The 23,808-nt window shown below is 47.4% G+C and overlaps 1 protein-coding gene across 1 annotated transcript in view; it reads right to left on the bottom strand.

Annotated features, from left to right (window-relative positions):
• HTT (huntingtin) overlaps positions 1–23,808 on the bottom strand; it is a 165,105-nt gene that overhangs the window by 41,817 nt on the left and 99,480 nt on the right. The window contains exons 36-41 of the mRNA XM_025385370.1: positions 22,513–22,649; positions 20,701–20,817; positions 16,035–16,157; positions 14,882–15,117; positions 13,673–13,815; positions 3,143–3,350 (exon numbers count right to left, since the gene is read on the bottom strand). Coding sequence (XP_025241155.1) covers positions 3,143–3,350; positions 13,673–13,815; positions 14,882–15,117; positions 16,035–16,157; positions 20,701–20,817; positions 22,513–22,649 — 964 coding nt within the window. The remainder of the gene's footprint in view (positions 1–3,142; positions 3,351–13,672; positions 13,816–14,881; positions 15,118–16,034; positions 16,158–20,700; positions 20,818–22,512; positions 22,650–23,808) is intronic.

Here is a 23,808-nt window from a genome sequence, read left to right as displayed (position 1 = left end):
TAGAGCCCAGCCATATAATGCTCAGCAGTCACAAGAAGCCAGCCACCAACACGTGTGCAACGCATGACGGTAGACACCACTCACTGCAAGGGGCCAGACTCAAAAGGCTGCACACTGTGTGGTTCCATCTCTTTCTTAATTTTTTTCCCAAAGACAAGGTCTTGCTGTGTCACCCAGGCTGGAGCACAGTGGCACGATCATAGCTCACTGTAACCTCAACAAGAGATCCTCCCGCCTCAGTTTCCCAAGCAGCTGGAACTACAGGGACATGCTTGTAATTTTCGAACTTTTTTTTTCTGGAGATGGGGTCTTGCTAGGTAGCCCAGGCTAGTCTCGAACTCCTAGCCTCAAGTGATCCTTCCACTTCAGCCTCTCAAAGCACTGGGATTACAGGCATGAGCCACCACACCCAGCCTGTAGATTCTATTTCTATGACCCTCTGCAATGGGCTGAATAGAGCACGGATTGGTGGTTAGACCTGGGGAGGGCGGAACATGGCAGAGGAAGAGGGAACTATCTGAAGCGACAGCACTGCTCTATATCTTATGTGGTTGGGGGAGGGGGCTGTTACTGACTACAGTTGATACAAAAGTACATTCTACTGTATTGTAAATTATGTGTCAATGTGAAAACTAACAGGAAACTTGCCCTTTCTCAGTCGGCTGTCCTGCCAGCCCAGCGTGACTTACACTCAAGCTGTAATTATGTACTTTGCAATAATACAGCTATAGGGTAATGAGCCTCTGAAAGAGAAGAGGCAGCATTTGCAATTCAAATATTAGCAGTAGACATAAAGAAGGGCCAGTGTCAACTCAAATTCAGCCCCAATTTGTAGCAGCACAAGTCCCCCAAATCGCAGGCCATATACCGCCAGCTACTAGTGGCGAATGAACGTACCAAATCCAGGGTGACTCAGAACAAGATGAGCTGGGAAGTGACCAACATGTCATGTGTACCACAACACACCCACAAGTGCTGAAGTATAGGCAGGACTCTAACAGCTCACCAAAAGGTAAGACAGATTGAGTGAATCAAACCCACGGTGACAGAGTCCATAAGAGAGGGGCTAGGCCGGGGCAGGGCCCACACAAGGACCTCCTGGAGCAGAGCACCCAGTGTCGCCTGGAGCCAGCTCCCATCTGGGAGTCAGCCTGAAAGGAGATGCACACTAACCGAGGAGGCGTCAAGGGTAAGCAGCAGGAACTTCTGCAACTGGATAGAGCAATTTTATAGCTGCTGAGTCCGGATAAAAAAAGAGCAGCTGTGTTTTGTGTTTCATCCTTCTAGTAATTCATTTTTCTCATCTCATGGAAATAAAAAGATACTCATCCCCCACCACCCATAGCTGGAAAAACACAGTCCTAAGAGCAGCGGTTTAAACTGGAACAGCTCTGCTCTCTATGGGCATCGTGGACACTTACGGGGATTTATTTTTTCCTTCCACCACAGGGAGACCTTAGACACTCACATACTAAAATGCTTGTTACATATTATCTTCTCTTAATTTTACCTTTACATTACCATTAAAGAATGATATTTTTTGAATTTAACTATTAGGTTAAAAATCCATTGATCCATTAATTTTTTTTATTTTTTTGAGATGGAGTCTCACTCTGTCACCCAGCCTAGAGTGCAGTGGCGCGATCTCAGCTCACTGCAACCTTTGCCTCCTGGGTTCAAGCGGTTCTCCTGCCTCAGCCTTCTGAGTAGCTGGGACTACAGGCACCTGTCACCACGCTTGGCTAATTTTTGTTATTTTCAGTAGAGACAGGGTTTCACCATGTTGGCCAGGCTGGGCTGGTCTCGAAGTCCTGGCCTCAGGTGATCCTCCCGCCTTGGCCTCCCAAGGTGCTGGGATTATAGGCATGAGCCACCACACCCAGCCTAATCTATTAATGTTATTTCAGGATAATGGAACAATACAGAAGGTTATAAAGGAAAACTGGGTCAGAGGGGGTCAAGAAACAGAGAATTTACCTACATTTATGAAAAGCTGTAGTTTGCCCTCAGAGGGCTGAATGAAGATGCTTGCTGAATTCCAAACTAAATTTACCTTTGGTTTATTTCTTTTAAACACTGATCATCTAAGCATTTCTGTTATTCCAATTCAGGGAACACAATTCCCAGATTCAGAGCTTTCTGATATAACATCAGAGTGAGCAGACCTGTCAGAAAAGGAGTGATCTGCTGCATCCACGGCTGATTTCTCTGCATGTTAAAGCAGCACAGAACTAGGAGACACTGACTTTCTATCTCCTGCTCCCACAGTGCTCAGTCATCATAACAGGCCTAAGACATCCTCCAAGTATTTCAAATACTTGGATGCCACACCCCACTACATACGGCACAGAGTGGATGGTTACGAATGCCCGCCAACAGTGGACTTTCCAGCTGAGTGCCACGAACTGGCCCTACTGCGAGCCCTGGCCGCATATGGCCCAGTATCCATACTGAGCAGAGAGGCACGGCAGCACCTGCCCTCTTTTCTCTCTGGAACTTCTTTTCCCCAGTGTGGGATCTTGAGCCTTCCAGAAACACTGTGCTGAGGATTCAGCTAGGGCGGGGATGTCACAGCTTTTATTTCCACATGTATACAAATAACGGAGTGTTGGAGCACCTAGAAATGGAGCTTAAGCCTGAAAACCTTTTACAAAAAGAGGGCCACCCATAATGAGAGACTTAGTAAGTCTTTTTGAATGGTCAAATAATATTTCCAAGAGGTTTTGAAATTTGCTAAATCGTTACTCCATTATCTAAGAATAACCAGAACCACATTTAATTTATAATGAAGTTAAGACATTGCAACATGTCTGGCTATGGAACCAATTGAAGGACTAGAACTTAGTAGGAGCCACACAGCATGACAAGCATATCCCACAAGATGGAATGGTGTCAAAGAACTTGCCAAAGAAAATCACATTTGGAAAGCAATTGCTATTCTGAATGCCTTTGGCTGGACCGCATGTTTGTCTCTACAATATGCTGTCCATGAAAGGAATATTAATATGCAGCAGAAATTTTACAAGCCCTCACAAAAAATGGAAAATGAAAATGCTGTAACGGTGGCCCAATCTCAGGTTACTGGGAGTCTCAGGACAGAGTGCTGGGCCAGCGCCCTGGGCTGTGGGCATTATGAACCTACTTTGGGGTCTGCTGCACTTCTGCCCACCAGCGGTAGTCGGTGTGGTTGACAAGCAGCAGGATCTGACACCAGAGCAGCACCAGGGCCGGGTGGGTGGTGATCATGGAACGAGCCCGCAAATTCAAGCTGTCCAGGGTGTAGAAACTGCCGCCACAGCCATCACTGCGGAACAGTCTAGTGGCAGCTGCTGTGATTCTCCGGAACATTCCTAGAAACAAAGTTAAGAAGGAGAAATGTCTTTGCTTTCATCTCAGTCCAGTGCCACATGGCTACGTGGAGATTTTACATAAAAATGAAACAGGCTGAGTTGTTTCCCATACTTACATATTCAAAGCACCTGGCATTTAGAAAATTCTGATTTTTCTAAGCAGAAACAGACATTCTGCTTTTTTTTTTTTTTTTGAGATGGAGTTTCACTCTTGTTGCCCAGGTGGGAGTACAGTGGCATGATCTTGGCTCACTGCAACCTCCGCCTTCTGATTTCAACCTATTCTCCTGCCTCAGTCTCCCGAGTAGCTAGGATTACAGGTGTCTGCCACCACGCCCAGCTAATTTTTGTATTTTTAGAATAGAGGGGGTTTCCCCATGTTGGCCAGGCTGGTCTCGAACTCCTGACTTCGTGATCCACCCGCCTCAGTCTCCCAAAGTGCTGGGATTCAGGCGTGAGCCACGTGCCTGGCCAATATCCCATTTATTTAATGGATTGGTCAAGAAAGCTAGCATTCCTCCTCTCCCACTGTCCACCCCTGCACTGATTGGCAATGCCAAGCCCTCCAGAAGCTTCAAGCCAAGAGCTGTGAAAGTCTGAACACAGCTCCTGCAGAACGAGTCAGGGAACACTCAGCACCTCGAATCACTGCACTCAGGCCACAGCGGGGCCCCCCACAGGACTGAGCCACAGCTACACAGGCAGGAACAGCACTCGGCACCTGCCAACCTGAACAGCTCCTGGGCTTGCTAAGAACTGAGGGACAGAAATGCTGTAAGAGGCCAGGTGAGCAAGCAGGACAGGTGCTGGAAGAACATGGGCAGCCCCCTGCGGTCCAGGCTGTGTCCTCTCTGCAGGCTCCTGACACCTGACAGCCAAGTTGCCTCTGTGCCCGGCCATGGAGCATCCTGGGCCTGGGCAGGCCAAGCAGTCAGCCTCCCCACACACAATGCTGGCACCTCAGCCACACACTCAGTTAGATTCTACCTGCAAGTTTCTCCACAGCATCCTTCTCAGGGCTCCAGGAATCATGACTTGATTCTATCCTCTCCTTTGGATAAACAAGATCAGAGGCACAGAGACATGCACAGGCTGCAAAGCACAGCAGGCAGAGGCAGCAAGACTTGGGAAACAGAGAAAGGCCCATCTGGTCAAGGTCGCCCTCTCCCCCAGATCTGGGCCTCCTAGCATCATTGTTGGGGTCAAAATTTTATTTCTGATTAAATTTCAGGCCGGGCATGGTGGCTCATGCCTATAATCCCAGCACTTTGGGAGGCCGAGGTGGGTGGATCACTTGAGGTCAGGAGTTCGAGACCAGCTTGGCCAACATGGCAAAACCCTGTCTCCACTAAAAATATAAAAATTGGTCAGGCGTGGTGGCGGGTGCCTGTAATCCCAGGTACTTGGGAGGCAGAGGCACAAGAATCGCTTGAACCCAGGAGGCAGGGGCTGCAGTGGGCCAAGATTGTGCCATTGTACTCCAGCCTAGGCAATGGAGCAAGACTCTATCTCAAAAAATTTAAAAAAACAAAAACCAAAAAATTCAACACATCCCTGAAGTGAAAGGGTCCCGAAACAGGCAAAAACAGAGTAGAGGCTTTTTAGGGCTCCACAATGCCTTAAACTACAACCTGAGACTAAGGAAGTGAGCTAAAAGCAGCAGCACACTCAGAGAATACAGACCAGGTCACAACGATGAGTTCTAATGCCCTGTCTCTGGTTCCTCCAGGTTTCCTGGGATTTCTCTACACTTGCTTCACAGTCAGCATCGTCCCCTCCAGCCCATTCTGCACTGGCCTCGTCCTTCTGTGGGGCCCTCTTTCCTGCACGGGCCCCTTGAGTGAAGACGCATGCGCTGCCTTCAAGAAGATGCAGCCAGGCCACAGGGCACGTGCAGGGACAGACCCGGGATGTGGCGGTTTTGAACACGTAATAGAAACCCACAATCTGAGCTGTGTTCTAGGTGGCTGAGTGTCAACACAGGCTCCGAATCAGACTGCCTGGTTCGGATCGTGGCTCTACAGTTTACTACCTGAGTGACCTTGGACGCACCTTACCTGGGGCCTCAGCTTCCTCAGGTTTAAGATGGAATTAAGAGCAGTATCTGTCCGCAGGGTTGCAATAAGGAGCAAACAGGAGAACCCAGGTAAAGGGCTCAGCGCTGCACGAGGCACGGAGGAAGTGCTCAGCCCCTGGGGCGGCAGCGGGGAGTCTGTAGGGAAGTTTGGGTGTAAGATGAGACGGACTCTGAGAGCCACCTCCCGGTAGATGGAGAGGAGGAGGTAAGGTCAGGGTCCCTGGGCTGGTGGGAGGAGGAATGGACAATGATGCTGGGATTTTGAACATCCCTAATAACCTAATTAACAAGAAGAGGTCCTGGAGAGTGACAGTGGTGCTAGTTCAATTTTCAGCGTAAGTCTGAGGTACTGGCAGGACAAGTCCCATGTTGAGAAGCTGGATGCCAGGACTACGCAGACCAGCAAGAGAAAGTTGTCCACGAGAGCAACAGCCAGGGTCACAAAGGGGAGAGACCTACTAAGGCCGAGGAGAGAGGCAGAGACACAGAGAAAACAGTGACGAGAGACCACGGACAGCAACTCGGGGAACACAACCAATTAAGTGGCTAGACAGAGAAGACCCTGCAAGCTACTGAGTGAGGAGAGGGCAGCCCCACAGAATCAAGCTGGGGGGCCCAGGATGAGAGGGACCGAGAAAGAAAGAACACAGGCAGCCTCTGCAAAGGACTTTTCAGTAAAGATGATAAGAGGCAGGCTGCCACGGCTTGAGAACCAAGAGGGAAACAAACCACCAGGGGCAATGAGAATGGAGTGTACACAGAGGGAGGGGCCCTCATGAAGGAAGCAGGAGAGCACAGGAAGTGCTGGTTTGCTTTTAATTTAAGGTTGACTTAGTGCGGCTATAAGTGCAAAAGAGCAGCTACAGGCCGGAAAGGAAAGATAAGACACACGTTTCACTGTGGTGAAGTACGCAATAGATTTTTTTTTTTTAGACAGGGTCTCACTCAGTTGCCCAGACTGGAGTACAGTGGCACGATCACAGCCCACTGCAGCTTCGGCCTCCAGGGCTCAGTCGATCCTGTCTAGCTGGGAGTATAGGTGTGCGCCACCATGCCCTGTTTGTATTCTCTATAAACAGGATTTCACCATGTTGCTCAGGCTAATCTCAAACTCCTGGGCTCAAGCAATCTGCCTGCCTTGGCTTCCCAAAGTGCACAGGATTACAGGTGTGAGCCACCATACCTGGCCTGCAATGGATATTTTTAAATAAGCATCAAAGGCAAAATTCAATTCCAGAGAATCCAGAAGGATGTGGCGTGAGGAAGCAGACATAAGAGGGGTTGGGAAGCTGGCAGGAGGATGAGGCTGAGCTTGGGGACAGGACAGAAGGTCCCCTGTTCCGCCGGGATGTTACAAGGAACCCAGGGTCCCTTCCAGGTGGAGGGAGGAAGAACGGGACAGAGGTTCACGAGAAGGATTCATCACTCTCTCTGCGGAGAGCTAGGCAGACACCTGCTGGGCATGGTGTGGGCATATCAGAATAGCAAAAGCTTTAGAAGGCACTGCACTCTTGGCGGCTCATTCTGAAGCCACCACTAATCCCATGGTGACACCCGCCTGGTCCCCTCCTTCCAAGGGTTTCCCTGACTTTACTCATCCTGGAATCGCCTGTTTTTATCCTCAAAGAAAACACATCAGAGACCACAGTGCTGCTTGCTGCTGGGAGGCAGCAGGACGACGTCTCCCAGTCCCCTCGTACGGGGTGGGGCTGTGACCCATCACCAGCAGAGTACACCAGCAAAGGCGTGCATGTCACTTGTCCAAGGCCACAGAGCCTTCTTCTCTACCTTCCCTCTCCTTGTCCCCAACTAGACACAGAGGATGTGGAGGCCCAGAGAAGAGAACCAAAAGAAGGAAAGGAGCCTGGGTCGCCGAATTCCCACATGGAGGAAAACCATCCGTGAACCAGAAACACCCTCAACACACTGTCATAAAACCAAGAAACAACCCTCTCTGGCGTGAAGCCACGGAAATGTTGGTTTATTTGTTACAGTAGCTACCCTTATTTAACAAAGCCAACGGCGGCATTGAACGTGGCTGAGATTAGAAGATGCTTCTCAGAGGAGCCTCCCTTCCTAGGGTCCCAGGTAGTGATGAGCAGCAGTCTCAGACAGAAAGAAGGCAGAGCCTGTGGATCACAAGGGTGGCACAGGGGAGCCAAAGGGACTCGGGGGAAGAGAAAGGGACCAAGTGCCCAGAGACCACGATGGCAGTGCAAGAAAGGAGGGGGGCAGGAAGGTGGATGCAGGCTGCACCCAGAGAAACAGCTACAGTTACACGCAGCAGCTCCCCAAGTCCTGATTTCATGAGTTAAACAAAGAAATACTAAAAGGAACAACAGAAGCAGGAACTGGAAATGAAGAATGCTGCTTCCAAAACAGGCAGGATGTGGGATCGCATCCCAATTCCACCATCAAGAGCTCCTAGGGCAGAAACCTCTCTGGGCTGGGCTTGTTCGGCTATGACATGGAGAGAACCACCTCTAATCCACACCACACAGTGACTGGGGCCCATGGTGGGTATTCTGCAATTGCCAGCGGCTACATTCACCCCTAACAACCCAAGAAGTGGCCCGATGAGAGAAAGATCGATGGGCAAGAAAGAATGCTTGGGTTTTCATTCTTGGTTTTGGCAGAGGATCTTTTAGAACTCAGGCAGAAAGGGGGAAATACTTCACAGAGCTGTTCTAAGAATTAACTGGGATAATTAAAATTAAACCTACCACATACCCATGAGAAAATTCCACTGCTTCCAGCATTATAATTGTTAGTGGCCCTATCCTTTCCCCAAGGGTGAACTTGAATCAATGTCAACTTTATTACTATAGAAAGGACCCACTTTCTCTTCCAGTATTCCTGCTTTGCCCCATAAAGTGGAACCATGGACGCTTTGGAAAGGACAGGGAAAGAGCTGTCGTGCAGCCATCCCCTCTGCCACAGAGGAAGGGTGAGCAGGCCTCCGTGAGGGTCATGGTACCTCTCCACCACCCACGACCAGGACTCAGGGAGGAAGGGGCAGCAGTTCCTGCCACCCTGACTGGGTATGGTCTGGATGGCAGGCAGGGAAGGGCACAAGATGTGTCCTTGAAAATCATAGTGAGCAAAGCTGGACAGCCGTGTTGAGGCTACAAAGCCAGACAGCTCTAATCCAGCCACATGGACAACAAACAAAGCTGATGCTTCCACCCCCTGGGCCTCTGGTACCATCATCTGTTTCTAAACCCGTCTATCTTGGACCAAAAGAGAGGGATGCTGGTTACCCCAAATGTTGTAAACAGGAGGACAGGTATCTTTCTTGGCTATTCTGCTTCTCCTAGATGGAATCTGAAATAGGCACACACCTTTGAACTAAATACCCTCCTCCCCCAACAAAAGGAAAAGCAGGAAACTAAAAGTCAAGGGTGCCATTCTGACTAGTTCCTGAACCAGGTATTGTTTAAGAAGTAATGCCTGAAATGGACAAATTCAAAGGTCTCCATTTTCAGTGTATGGGTGGAATTCATAGCCTTTGTTTAAGCAGTACGTGAATACGAATTACCAATTTACATGCTAAACACACCTTACCGATATAAAAACACAAGATGGATTACTTCAACTCTTATCTTGAAACCAACCAAATACAGTAATTCTGCCACCTAGTGTCTTTCAAATAAATGCAGTCAAACGAAACAAGAAGACAGAAACAGACATTTATATATACACACACAGACAACTTACTTGCAAATGTTGGGCCAATTAAATAAGGTCAAAGATAGCAGCAGGAAACCCACGTGCCCCTCCAAGCCCTCCACTCTCTCCAGTAAAGATGCTTCTCAACAGACCTGCAGTTTCATACAGGAGCCACTATCCACACAGAGCTGTTTAAACTTAATTAAAATTAAATAAAATTATAAATTAAGCTACCCAGTCAGACCAGCCACATTTCAGGTATGGAACACCACACGTGGCTAAAGGCAACTAAATTAGACAGTGCAGACATCCCGTCTCTGCTGGAAGTTCTACTGGACAACACTTCAATAGTAAAAGTATTTTGTCTCAATTTTGAGATGGAAGAAGAGGAAATCAGCACAAGAAGACAGTGAACACCTCTGAGCTGCAGAGATCGCTCGGACATGTAGAAGGACACAGAACACACCACCCTTATCCCACGAAGGCAAGACTAGTCCTTAGAAATGAGGCTATCTCGGCTGGGCGCGGTGGCTCAAACCTGTAATCCCAGCACTTTGGGAGGTCGAGACGGGCGGATCACGAGGTCAGGAGATTGAGACCATCCTGGCGAACACGGTGAAACCCTGTCTCTACTAAAAAAATACAAAAAACTAGCCGGGCAAGGTGGCGGGCGCCTGTAGTCCCAGCTACGCGGGAGGCTGAGGCAGGAGAATGGCGTGAACCCGGGAGGCGGAGCTTGCAGTGAGCTGAGATCCGGCCACTGCACTCCAGCCTGGGCGACAGAGCGAGACTCCGTCTCAAAAGAAAAAAAAAAAAAGAAATGAGGCTCTCTCCTCCTGGCATCAGATTCAAACCAACTGGTGGCAAAATATTAAAATGACCAATATACTAAAATTGACCTATCATTCATTAACAAGGCATATTTTCTCAACTTTAACCTTATTACAGTGGTCAATGAAGCATAATCTGAAGATCTTCAAAAAGAAACAAGAAAATTCTTTCAATAATAGCAAGTAAGGCTCAAAAACTAGAGTCCATTATCAAAATTAAATTTTGGCCATGGCTTGTGTGGAGGGTGACAGCAGCTGAATGCAGTGGCCATGAAGAGGCCCCTTTCTCTGGGACTCTGTGGCGCTGTGCGGCCAGGCCCCACTCGCCTCCTGCCTGCCTGCACTCTCAGCTGCTCTCTCGGGTGCCGGAACATTTCTCTGCAAAAAGCTAGCTACTTCTCCCCCTCGGAAATCCTGCCTCTGCCTGCCCACCCATTTTGTCTGTCACTGCACTATTGTTTTCCTTCATAGGAAATATTAAGACTTGTGATACTGACTCACTGACTGTAAGTTCCATGCAGGCAAGAGCCAGGATGCTCAACTGAATCTAGCAGACTCAGAGCCTGCTAGCATGGAGGCAGGCCACTCCTCAAATGGACCAAGGCTGAAAATGCTAATTATCTTTACTCTAAGGGTATGTCCGCAAAATGTGTACAAAAATCCAGTAAGAGAAAGGAGTTTCTGATCACAAAAGCACCCTGCCCCATCCCTTTTTAAGGCAACTACTTGTTATCTTTTCTGTTTTCAGTTCTGGTAGTTACCTTCAAAATTCTAACTGATGCGCTGCTATCCCGTGCAGCAGACCATCAGTTACTGCATGCGCTCCTCTCCCTTACTCCCGGAGACGAGCCCCACCTCCTCATCAATGGAATGCTGTCCAGTCTCCCATTTGGCCCAGGTGGACCAGAGCATTCAGGGGTTTATGGTCACCCATATGACTCATGCAAGGCCAATCACATGCCTACTTGAGGGGCTAAGACAGGAAGCAGAGATGAGACTGGGCGCGGTGGCTCACACCTATAACCTCAGCATTTTGGGAAGCAGAGGCAGGAGGATCGCCTGAAGCTAGGAGTTAAAGACCAGCCTGGGCAACATAACAAGGCCTCCATTTCTACAAAAGAATTTTAAAACCTATCCAGCCATGGTGGTGCACGCCTACTGTCTCAGCTCCTTAGAAGGCTGAGGCAGGAAGAACTCTAGAGCCCAGGAGTTCGAGGCTAGAGCGAGCCTCGCACTGCACTTCACACCACTGCACTTCACACCACTGCACTTCACACCACTGCACTTCAGCATAGGCGACAAAGTGAGACCCTATCTTTAAAATAAAATTTAAAAAGCATACAAATTAAGAGAAGAAAGCAGAGCTGATATGCATAAATATACAATGCAGACCACAGAATTATAACACTAGATGCAGTCCTACCAACTACCCTTGCCTGCACTTTCCAGGAGCTCAAACCAACAAATTCTTTCTCTTACTCTAGTTTAAATTGGGGTTTTATCCCTGCAACTGAAAGACTGTTGAATACAATCACCACATCATAATTTGTCATGATTTACAGACTTCAGACAACTTTAGACATTACCCATTAACTCTACGGTAATAAAGAGGAGATTTGGCTCATTTATACTACCTCCTAACAATCTGAGTTACATGTTTAGCTTTATCTGGATACCTTTTAAGTCTCTATATTTTGGTCTGTCAACTTCAGATGATGTAATCATGTAACTCCAACAATGCTAGGTAAGGATTGTAGTGCCCCTTCCATTCCCACCCCTACCTCTACCATCTACTTGCCAAATTAACTTGGTTAGTTTTCCTTTTATATTCATCAGAATTGAAGACATTTTCATTCTGTTCTGAAACCATAATTAAGTCAGTAAGTCTTCAGCGTTTCAGTCACATATTGACTCCAAAAATGAAAGCTCAAGAAATACTTACATTATGACTACGTGAATATAGTTCCCAAGAGAGCCAAGGATCCTAAAAGGATGGCACCTCTCTCTATGGGTCTTTGATCATGACCCCTAAGCTGCTTAAAGGAGAACCTTTTTAATATCAAGGGCTTCCAACAGATCAACTGCTGAAAAATCAAGCCATATTTTGGTTTGCCTCATATTTGGACCATGACTTAATGCTATTTGCTTTTCCTAGAGATTAGAATTGCCTTTCTTTTTTCTTGTTGAGAGAAGAAAGATGTGCCTATCCCCTAGAACTAGTCTTCTAGCTATTTACTCATTTATTTAAAGCAAAGCATTGTCATGACAAATGATCGTTCTTCTTGGAAACCACACTGTCCTAATTTGGACTGGTTGCTTTCTATGCTTGCTGCACAGCTGGCGTCTTATGACTTTCTTGGGTTCACTGTCCTTATAATTTTCTTTCTTTAGAGACATGGTCTTGATCTCTCGCCCAGGTTGGAGTGCAGTGGCACGATCGTGGCTCACTACAGCTTGACCTCCTGGGCTCAGGCTCATGTCACTACCCCTGGCTAATTTTTTTATTTTTTTTATTTTTGTGGCGATGGGGTCTCTTGCTATGTTTTCCAGGCTGGTCTCAAGCTCAAGCGATCATCCCGACTCGGCCTCCCAAGTAGCTGGGACTACAGGCATGTGCCTACCATACCTAGCTAGTTTTTTATTTTCTTTGTAGAGCTAGGGGGTCTCGCTATGTTGCTCAGGCTGGTTTCAAGCTCCTGGCTTCAAGTGATCCTTCCACCTTGACCCCCCGAAGTGCTGGGATTACAGGCGTAAGCCATTGTGATTGGCCCGTCTTAACCATTTTTGGGTCTTGTCTTGCTTTGTTTTTTTGAGGCAGGGTCTTACTCTGTAGTCGAGGCTGGAGTGCAGAGGCATGAACATACCTCACTAGAGCCTTGACCTCCTGAGCTCAAGCGGTCCACCAGCCTCAGTCTCCTGAGTAGCTGGGACCACAGGCACACCACTATCCCTGGCTAGTCTGCTTGTACAGATGGGGTCTTGCCATGTTGCTGAGGCTGGTCTCAAACTCCTTGGCTCAAGCAGTCCTCCTGCCTTGGCCTCTCAAAGTGCTTGGATTACAGGCATGAGCCATTACACCTGGCTCATCTGAACTATTTTTAACTGTAGAGTTCAGTAGCATTAAATACATTCACACGGTTATACAACCATCACCACCATTCATTTCTAGAATAACTCTTTTCATCTTGTAAAAATAACTCCCCTCCCCTGCAGCCCCTGGCAACCACCACTCTACTTTCTGTATCTATGAATTAAGTACTCCAGGTCCCTCATATAAGAGGAATCACATAGTATTTGTCCTTTTGTGACTGGCTTATTTCATTTAGCATAATGTCCTTAGGGGTCACCCATGTTGTAGCACGTGTCAGAATGTCCTTTAAGGTTATTGAATATTAAGGTTCAATAATATTCCACTCTAAGTATACACCAGATTTTGCTTATCCATTCGTCCATCAATGGACACTTCAGTTGCTTCCACATTTTAGCTGCTGTGAATAACGCTGCTATGAACGCTGGCATGCAAACATCTCTTCACCACCCTGCGTTCCATTCTTTTGGGTATATACCCAAGAGTAGAACTGCTGGGTCATATGGATCAGGCTGACTCTTATAGCAACAAACATTTTCAACTGGCACGCTGGGCAAGGCAGAGTTTCTACCGGGCAGCATAGCTCCTACACTCTAAGAGTGTACAGTGCAGAATGGGGAATTGAGATACTCGAGGAAGACTAATGTGATTTACCTACCAGACTTGAAGATGTGGATCAGACACATTAGCAGAGTGCCTAGTTCTTGGCAATAGAAAGTATGTTGCTGCTCACTCATTTCCACCTTCAGCTGTTTTGTAACAATGTCTTCTAAAAGAATACCCACCAGTTGTAATAGAAACCTTCCAAGAAACAAAAAGGGTGACAGTGAATTAGGTGACTACTATAAAGCACTTATGCCAAGTATATATGAAAATATATGTGGTAAATATAAAGTAAAAATAGAAGTAAAGTACATTAAACCGTTAAAGTGAAACGCGTAACACCATCGCCTTGGATATAGTCACTTTTTCTCTCTGTGTATCACCTTCCTCGCTGAGGATGAAATGGCAGGTAGTATTTTTTTAAGCTTTGTAAACTGTACACCATTACACAAATACAAGCTGATCATCCGTCATAGGAATTTAATGTACCATCAGTTTTAGCCAGCTGCTTCAATGCAACAGAGGGAAAGCCACGGGCTGCCTGCTGAACCTGCAAACAAAAAGGTGCCCAGCAGGCTTACTGGGCTTATCTCCATCAACAACACAGGGCATCTTCACTGACGACAAACCAAATGACGGCTGCATGAAGTCACAGCCACTCAGCCAGAAGTAGCACATTTGCAGCAGCAGCTCTAACTCAGTGAACGCTCAGAATCCAGCAGAGGTGGAGAGGGACCCATCTAGGCAGCAAGCATTTATGAGTGCCTGATCACTGTCCTGAGGGAGCTTCCCAACAATTTATGAGGGAAGACAGGATTGGATACTACAGGTATTTACTGGAGGCAGTCTGCCTTGCAGGGAGAAGTATTTTATTACTGACAGCGTGTAAAACTGCCGGCACATGGTGAGAATGTAAGATTCACTTTCTGTGGCTTCTCTTGGGTTTTAACTTCCCTGAAGGCAATGCACGCCTACTGCCTGCCCCCAGAACAGCCACCCCACTGCCCTGCCCTACCTGAGCAAGCCACTGCTATAGCATCTCTACTGAGGACAAGAGACAGAACATGACAGAACCTCAAGAGAGGTATGAAACAGGAGCCACAGATAAGGCAGGACGGATTAGAAAATTACACTGATACAGACTTCTTTACCCAGCTCAGAACTGAAGCGAGACCAGGTGTTATTCCAGACTTAACTGATCATGAAACACCAAGTGACTTCCCAAAAGGCATGGGTTAGTTACAGGCTCAGATAGAAAGCATACCTTGAAAACGTTTCTTCTGGCAAATTCTTTATTTGTTTCCCTTCACTGTGTTCTTCTAGTGCTGAATTACTGTCCCCATCTCTTAGCCTATTAATTACTGGACAGGAGATTAAATATGGAGAGAAAGAGAGCTCCTGAATACGAGAAAGAACAATATCTTCAGTTGACTGGGAAATCAGAACCCTCAAAATGGCCAGAATTCCTGATATCCACAGTTGAACAGTGCTCACAGATGCCTAAAATAAACAGAATACATAAGTCATAGCTAAAGAAAAAAGGAAGATTAAATTTCCCCCAATTGCCAATTTTGTAGAAAAAAAAATTACTCCTATTTCACTATCCTACCAATAAATCTTTCTATCACTGAGTCTCAAAGTGTGGTCCCAGAAAAGCAGCATTAGTTTCACCTGGGAATTTGTTAAAAATGCAAACTCTTGGCTCGGTGTGGGAGCCACCTGTAATCCACCTGTAAACTCTGGGAGGCTGAGACGGGCGGATCACAAGGTCAGGAGATTGAGACCATCCTGGCTAACATGGTGAAACCTCGTCTCTACAAAAAATTAGCCAGGCACAGTGGCACGCGCCTGTAGTCCCAGCTACTCAGGAGGCTGAGGCAGGAGAATCGCTTAAATACAGGAGGCGGAGGCTGCAGTGAGCCGAGATCGCACCACTATACTCCAGCCTGGGCGACAGAGCAAGACTCTGTCTCCAAAAAAAAAAAAAAAACAGGCTGGGTGCAGTGGCTCACACCTGTAATCCCAGCACTTTGGGAGGCCAAGGTGGGCGGATCACGAGGTCAGGAGATCAAGACCATCCTGGTTAACATGGTAAAACCCCGTCTCTACTAAAAATACAAAAAATTAGCTGGGCATGGTGGCGGGCATCTGTACTCCCAGCTACTTGGGAAGCTGAGGCAGGAGAATGGTGTGAACCCTGGAGGTGGAGCTTGCAGTGAGCCGAGACCGCACCACTGCACTCCAGCCTGGGCAACACAGCGAGACTCCATCCCCTGCCCCGCAAAAAAAAAAAAAAAAAAAGGAAACTCTCAAGCTCCACCCAAACTGACTGACTCAGACATTCTGGGGGTGGTCCCAGTAATCAGTGCTTGAACAAGCCCTCTAGATTCATCTGCTGAGTCAGGCGAGAGACTCACCATCGTGTTTGGAGTGACGAACATACTCCGTAAAAGCATGTCCACCGGACGGAGGGAGGAAGGGGCCAAAATCTCAAATAATGTATTTAACACTCCAAGGGCTTCATGAGAGTCAATGTGCATCTGTGAAATTAGACACCACAAACATTTCTACATAAGCCAAAAGAAACATCAGCTTCCTATACATCAGCTATGTACCTCCAGGGCAAATTGTCATAATCATCTCATCATCGCGTTCCCTCATTTAAAAGCATTTTAAGTTCAGTGGTGAACCAAGCAAACATTTTTGGAACAACACTGTATCAGCTATATTTTTCCCATAACGGAAATCTTTTCATTTAGATTTTTATTACATAAATAATAAATGCTTTCTGTGAAAGACTCAAATATACAAAAGTGTGAAAAAAAATCAACTAGAACTGCAGCACCCTGATAAATCATTACCAACATTTTGGGGACCAGTCTTCCAAGCGTCCCTTTGTAAACACATACACGGGATGGTATGCACACTCTTTTTCTTTTTTTTCTTTTTCCGCACTCCATCCCTCCCCCAACAGTTGTAACAAATGCTAAGTCGTGTATATCCCTTTCTTAATCTCCCCCATGTTCCTATAGCCATATCCTTGCCCCCTCACACACACAGGTTTTGTTTTAGTTGCTTTTGAAAAACCATAAACATCTTTGCTTTTCTCACTTACCAGTGCAATGGAGAACTCCCAAGGCAACTGGCTGAACTTCCTTCCTCCCTCCCCTTCCTTCCTTCCATTTCTTTCATTTCCTTCCTTCCTTCCTTCCTTCCTTCCTTCCTTCCTTCCTTCCTTCCTTCCTTCCTTCCTTCCTCCCTCCCTCCCTCTCTCCTTCCCCTCTCCCTCTCCCTCTCTCTCCTCTCTCCCTCTATCTCCTCTCTCTCTCTCTCTCTTTCTCACAGAGTCTCGCTCTGTCCCCCAGGAGTGCAATGACACACTCATGGGCTCAAGTGATCCTCCTACTTCAGCCTCCTGAGTTAGCTGGGACTACAGGTGCACACCACCACACCCAGCTAGTTTTTGTATTTCTAGTAGAGACAGGGTTTCACCATGTTGCCCAGGCTGGTCTCAAACTCCTGAGCTCAAGCAATCTGCCTGTCTTGGCCTCTCAAAGTGCTGTGATTACAGGCATGAGCCACTGCACCTGGCCAGAACATTTTTAATCATGCAAAATTACCCAAGCTAAAATAGTCTAAGCTTATACCACAGTGTGTTCAACCATTCCTGATTGATGGTAGGCACTGACTGTTTCCAATATTTGTTTCGACTGAGCGTGTATACACATAGCAAACAATTCTGCAAAGAGATGTGGTGTTTTTCAAGGCACAGATGTGAAGCTCACAACACTGGCCACATCTTACGAGAAGGGAACAATGGACCTTCTGAGCTCCAGGATTCCTGCACCCTGGACCCTCACCTGTGCCCACCAACTCTGCCTCCCCCCAGCAACTCTGGGAGAACCCACAGTGCTCTGTCATCCATGCAGCCAATCCTAACCCGTGTCTGTGAACACGACAGAGATTTGTTTCTCCTGTATCAGGAACCGATCCTCCCTGTTTGCTTCTGTCCTCAGGGTGGAAACAGGCCCTCATTTCTGCCAACTTAACCCCCTGCCGACTCCTCTCCTCCTCTGGCTACCGCCTTATTGCTCTGCTCCTTCTTCAAGTAAAACCTTTTTCCAAGTCTCTCTCCTGTCCTTTCAGGAACACACTCCCATTAGGGTTTGGCTCCCTTTGCTCCTCCAAAAGCACTCATCAGTGCTCTCGGTGCTGCCAAACCTGTGCCAAGTTCCCAGGGTGCTCACAGCAGATGTCACCCTCCTGCACAAAATGCCTTTAAAAAAATCTTGGCTTTAGGAACCCCACACCTGCCTACTCCCCCTGCCCCAGCACTGGCTCCCCTCACCTCCCTGACCTTGGAACTGGGACTCAGCAGGCTCGGTATTCAAGTTCCTCCTCCTCTCCAGCCAGGCTGCGTCCACTGTGAGTGGACATCTCAGATGCTGACCCCCTGCCCCACAGTCTCTCGACAACTCTGGGCTCATACACCTGATGCTGGCCTCGCCTCATTAGGCACCTATGGGGTCTCAATTGCTACATCCAGACAATCTCTGACCTCCTGCTGCCCCCAGTGTCTGCCCTACCTCGTCCACAGCCACCCTGTCCTCACCCTGAAATCACCCCCAATGCCCTGCTCTCTCTCACATCCCACATCTAAGTCAACAGCAAACCTTGCTGTTTCTGTTTTCACGCTGCCAAGGGATGCCCACTTGGGCCATTCCACTTCACCACTGGGCCTCATTCGGGTGGCTCTGCTCTGCTCTCACCTCCCCCTCAAGACTACTCTCAACTCAGGAGTAAGAATGATCCTGCTGGCCGGGCGCGGTGGCTCAAGGCTGTAATCCCAGCACTTTGGGAGGCCGAGACGGGCGGATCACGAGGTCAGGAGATCGAGACCATCCTGGCTAACACGGTGAAACCCCGTCTCTATTAAGAAATACAAAAAACTAGCCGGGCGAGGTGGCGGGCGCCTGTAGTCCCAGCTACTCGGGAGGCTGAGGCCGGAGAATGGCGTGAACCCGGGAGGCGGAGCTTGCAGTGAGCTGAGATCCGGCCACTGCAGTCCAGCCTGGGTGACAGAGCGAGACTCCGTCTCAAAAAAAAAAAAAAGAATGATCCTGCTAAACACCACATCAGGGCAAACCCTCTCAAGGCTCCTCCATGCTGGCCTCACCCCACCAGGCCTCCCTCCCTTCCCTCCACATGGCTGCCCCACTCCTCCACCCCCATTGCTTGTACCCTAACAGCACGTTCCCCCCAGGGCCTTTGCAGCTGTTTGCTCTGCTTGGAAGGCTCCTCCCCCAGGTATCTCCTAGGCTTGTATCTTTCCTTTCTGCAAATTCACTCAAATGTCACCAGATCACCACAACGTTTCTCATCACCAACTGAACGATGCCACTCCACCGCCGAAACCACCTAACTCTCTTCCCTCCGGGATTCTTCTGCACAGCGTTCCTGATCAGCTGCCACGGTAGAGACTTCACTCACTGGTTTTTCTATTGTCTGTCCCCTCACCCCCATCCCAACAAAACCTTCACTCCAAGAAGGCGGGGGGTCTTTCTTGAATCTGCTCTGATCACTGATGTATGTACTGCCAGTAACAGGATAGTATCTAGCACTACTTCTGAATGCAACACGCACCTGTGCTGAGCTACCTGGCCGGGGCTGTGCTACGCATTTCATAAATGTTTTATCGCACAATTTCCATTGCGGCAGAAATTAAGTCAGATATTTACTATGCATTCAGGCCTTCAATCTCCACTCTACTCAGATTATGCACAGAAGATAATGGAATAAAGCTTCCAGAGCACCATTCTAACACCATCTGTAGGCAGGGAGACCCTGACCACACTAAAACTGCTGTCAGTCTCACCAGAAGCCAAGATCCCTGTTCCATTGTCTAACTGGTCTCAGGATAACATTCCATTATGAAATCAGGATGGGGGTGCAGTCATGAAGGCAGTAACCATCAATATCACATGCCTCTGGTTTAAATCAAATGCAAAAAACCACGGACTACTTGTACTATACAGTGTAGTTGTTTATTGTGTATAATCAAGATGAACAAACATGTATTTGCTGAGTCCATTTAAAAGGCAACCTCAAGCCATGCCAGGCCGCTCATGAGATTTTCTGGCGGAGCTGCCTTGAGGAGGACGCACCACCTTCTCTGTGAGATAGAGATGCTGCTACACTGGGGGCACAGTGTCCTGTGCCTGACTGGGGGCATGTTGCTTCCAAAATTGGTACTGCCAGGCCATTTCCTTCCACTGCATTTGTGGAAACAACGATTCATGTCATTTGATTATAGAAATTCTGATTAGTGATGAATAGGCCAGGCAAGGTGGCTCACACCTGTAATGCCAGCACTTTGGGAGGCCAAGGTTGGTGGATCACTTGCACCCAGGAGTCTAAAACCAGCCTGGGCAACACAGCAAGACCTCGCCTCTACTAAAAATACAAAAAACTAGCCAGGCGCAGTGGTGCACACCTGTGGTCCTTGCTACTCGGGAGACTGAGGTGGGAGAATTGCTTGAACCTGGGAGGCGGAAGTTGCAGTGAGATTACACGACTGCACTCTAGCCTGAGTGACAGAGCGAGACCCTGTCAGAAAGGAAAGAAAGAAGGAAAAAGGAAAGGAAATGAAAAAGGAAAGGAAGGGAAAGGAAAGGAAAGGAAAACTGCTAAATTACAAGTAGTAAGGTAACAAAAACAAAAATGTAACCACCAAATAAAACACTGCGTTGACCAGAATGTAGGAGGCAGTATAGGAGGTAAGGGTTCGGGCTTTAGAGTCAGACTTGGCCCGCCCTCACCCCAGCACTCTAAAGCTGTGTGCTGCCTGATCGCCTCCATAACCTCTCTGAGTCATGAGTTCCCCCTGTAAAGTAGGTGGGCAATACCAACCTGAGATGGCATTATGAGGAGAAATGAAGTCAGCTGCCCCATGACTAGCATGGAGAACTGCTATCAAAGCACAGATTAGGATTGAAGGAAGAGCTGATTCCAGCCACCCACCTTTCACAAGGACCTTAAGCTACCATCACTATGCAACAACGAGCCAAGGCTGCGGGGACAAACCTGCTGTTTGGCTAACATTGGGAGGATGATGTCAGCTATCTGTCGAGACAGTCGCTTCCACTTGTCTTCATTCTCCTTGTGGCACTGCTGCAGGACAAGAATGAACATCTCCAACACCTATAAGAGTGCGCACAATTAGAAAGTCTGCTGCCAAGAGGCGCCTTTCCACCCCCATGTGTCCATCTGTTACACTTGTCCCAGCTCAGCTTGAAGACTCTAGGATCCAAACAGATGTGATCCCAACGAGGACAGGGGGACACGGATGCAATCCCCACTCTATGACATGAGAAATGCAGGGGAATCAGAACGAAACACGAGTTCCTCTAGGACACATGCAAGCTGCACACTTTGCTCAGGAGGACTTGCCATCATTGTTATTTGGATAGAATTTATAATATTTCACAATCAGAGAAAAGGCACAACATGAAAATCAAATGTATATTAATCTTTGGCAAAATTCAAACACAGCCTTGACTAAACTATTCTGCAGGCGGCTCACCGTCTTTGTGGAAATTCACTTCAATTCTGTGTTCTCTGCAGAGCAATCTACTGAACAGCATCTACTTTCCGGAAGTATGCACAGTTGAGCACAAGTTTATTAGTGATCATTTTTACACAGAGATATCCAGAGCTCACTGAACATGCAGCTGATGAGCTCTTCTCCAGGACACCCACCCACCCAGCCAGCTCTGCCTGCAGCCACCTGCTTGCCAGTTGCTCATTTTCAGACCTCTTTATGATACATGTACTTTTGCATTGCAATTATGTGATTTAATTAGGCATTAAGTATTTAATTAAATACTACAGGAGTTAATTAAAATATGAATGAACAAAGAAAGTGCTGCTTCTTATGAGAAAAGCTATGGCTTCATAAAGATTCAAAGACAAACAGCTAAAAAGAATTGACAAAATAAGCGAGGGCTACACAACAGTACAAGCTGAAAGAAAAGAGAAGTCATTAAAAAAGAGAGTTTCTGCACTCAGTTTTCCTCAAAATGTCTTTGAATTCTTATGCCACCTTAAGAAAACAAAACCGGAAACTAGCTCAAAGAAAAAGACCTTAGCCCTATGTCAAAATAGTGCTAAATAAATATGCAAATAAAGTTTTTATTTCAGAGTTGAGATTTCTATCCTTTTAGGTTTCTACCATCTTGACCAACACTGTCAACTGAATTTTGGTCCTCGTTTTGGAAAAGAGGGCCTCACTATCTTGAATGATCTTGTGACTCTCAGACCAGGAGTCAGGTGAACCCCTGTGGCTGTACCCACTTTAAAGATAAACACCAGGCTGGGCACGGTGTGGCTCACGCCTGTAATCCCAGCACTTTGGGAGGCCGAGGCAGGCGGATCACTTGAGGTCAGGAGTTTGAAACCAGATTGGCCATCATGGTGAAACCCCATCTCTACTAAAAATACAAAAAAAAAAAAATTAGCTGGGCATGGTGGTGCATGTCTGTAATCCCAGCTACTCGGGAGGTGGAGGCAGGAGAATCGCTTAAACCCGGGAGGTGGAGCTTACAGTGAGCCAAGATCATGCCACCGCACTCCAGCCTGGGCGATGGAGTGAGACTCCATCTCAAAAAAAAAAAAAAAGGAAGGATAAACACCAATGATACCTCCTACCACCGCGCCTGTCCCCCGCCCCCACCTCCCCCTGCACCTGCCGCTGCCTCAGCATCTCCCCAGGCCTCAGAAAGCTCAAACCTAGTTCAAAGTAGCACGGTTAACAGTGAGTGTTACCACATGGCACTTCCTTCCATCTGTACGGGTCAATAAAGTATCCACGACAGTTCCAACACACATTCCTCTTACCTGATGGTACTGGATGAGTCTCAGTAACATTGATACCACCACTTCTTTTTGGGTTTCAAGCTCTTTTCCTGCATCAGCTTTATTTGTTCCTCTCAATACAAAGAGGTCATGGACTATGGGCTGCAGAGCCGGTATGGCTGTGGGGACAAAAAGGTACCCTCATCAGGCATTTCATGGAAATTACATTTGGAAAACTGCTCTCAACATCTACAAAATGATATCAAGAAATAAAGAAAACCCTTACACATACTTGGTTTATGGTAAGAGATGAATTAAGGTTATCAATCATTATACCATTGTGGAAGATCAAAGCTTTTCCTCTGAACACTGATCATTTTGTGATGGCTTCTAAATAAAGAAAAAAAACCTAGGGCTCCTGTAATTTAACACCACTTCTGAAAAAAGGTGACTCAAATTCAAAAGTCAATTTGAAAATGATAAAACTTTCCAAATAACCAAAACAGCACCATTCCTGGTCTCGAGAATAATCTATTTGATTCATCTGAAAAGACAATAAAAACTTCCACATAATACATTTAGTCAAAGCCACTGGATTATTATGCTTTTTTAATTAAACTGACTCTCTCATTAGATAGATAAGGGAATTTCCCCCAGGTCTTATTTTGGTCTAAAACAGGAGTCAAAATAAATTAATTGGTCTACTATGACCACATATAAAAAAAACAAGAAATGCCTTTCATTGGCACACAGGTACACTCTGCCCCTCAGTGTCATGCGCACACAGGAACACTGACCCCTCAGTGACACGTACACACACACAGGAGCACACACACACACACACAGAGGCACACTCTGCCTCTCAGTGTCACGCGCACACAGGAACACTGACCCCTCAGTGACAAGTACATACACACACACAGGAGCACACACACACACACACAGAGGCACACTCTGCCCCTCAGTGTCACGCGCACACAGGAACACTGACCCCTCAGTGACACGTACACACACAGGAGCATACACACACACAGAGGCACACTCTGACCCCTCAGTGACATGCACACACAAGAACACTCACTGACCCCCAGTGACATACACACACACACACACACACACGCGTGCGCGAGGCACCCTCTGACCCCTCAGTGAAGGGCACACTGCAACCCTCTTTGACACACACGCACAAACACTCTGACCTCTCAGTGACACACTCTCTCCAGCCCTGAGACATGCACGCAGAGCCCTGAGACTCACTGACCCTTCGGTGGCGCACGCATGGGTATCCTCTCTGACCCTCTCACAGACGACCAAGCTTCCCAGCGCAAAGTACTGGGT

Source organism: Theropithecus gelada, chromosome 5 (genome assembly GCF_003255815.1).
Source record: "Theropithecus gelada isolate Dixy chromosome 5, Tgel_1.0, whole genome shotgun sequence".
In the NCBI taxonomy this organism is placed as follows: Eukaryota; Metazoa; Chordata; class Mammalia; order Primates; family Cercopithecidae; genus Theropithecus; species Theropithecus gelada.
Note: the sequence above shows the minus strand (reverse complement) of the source record. Positions and strands in the feature narration are given on the sequence as shown.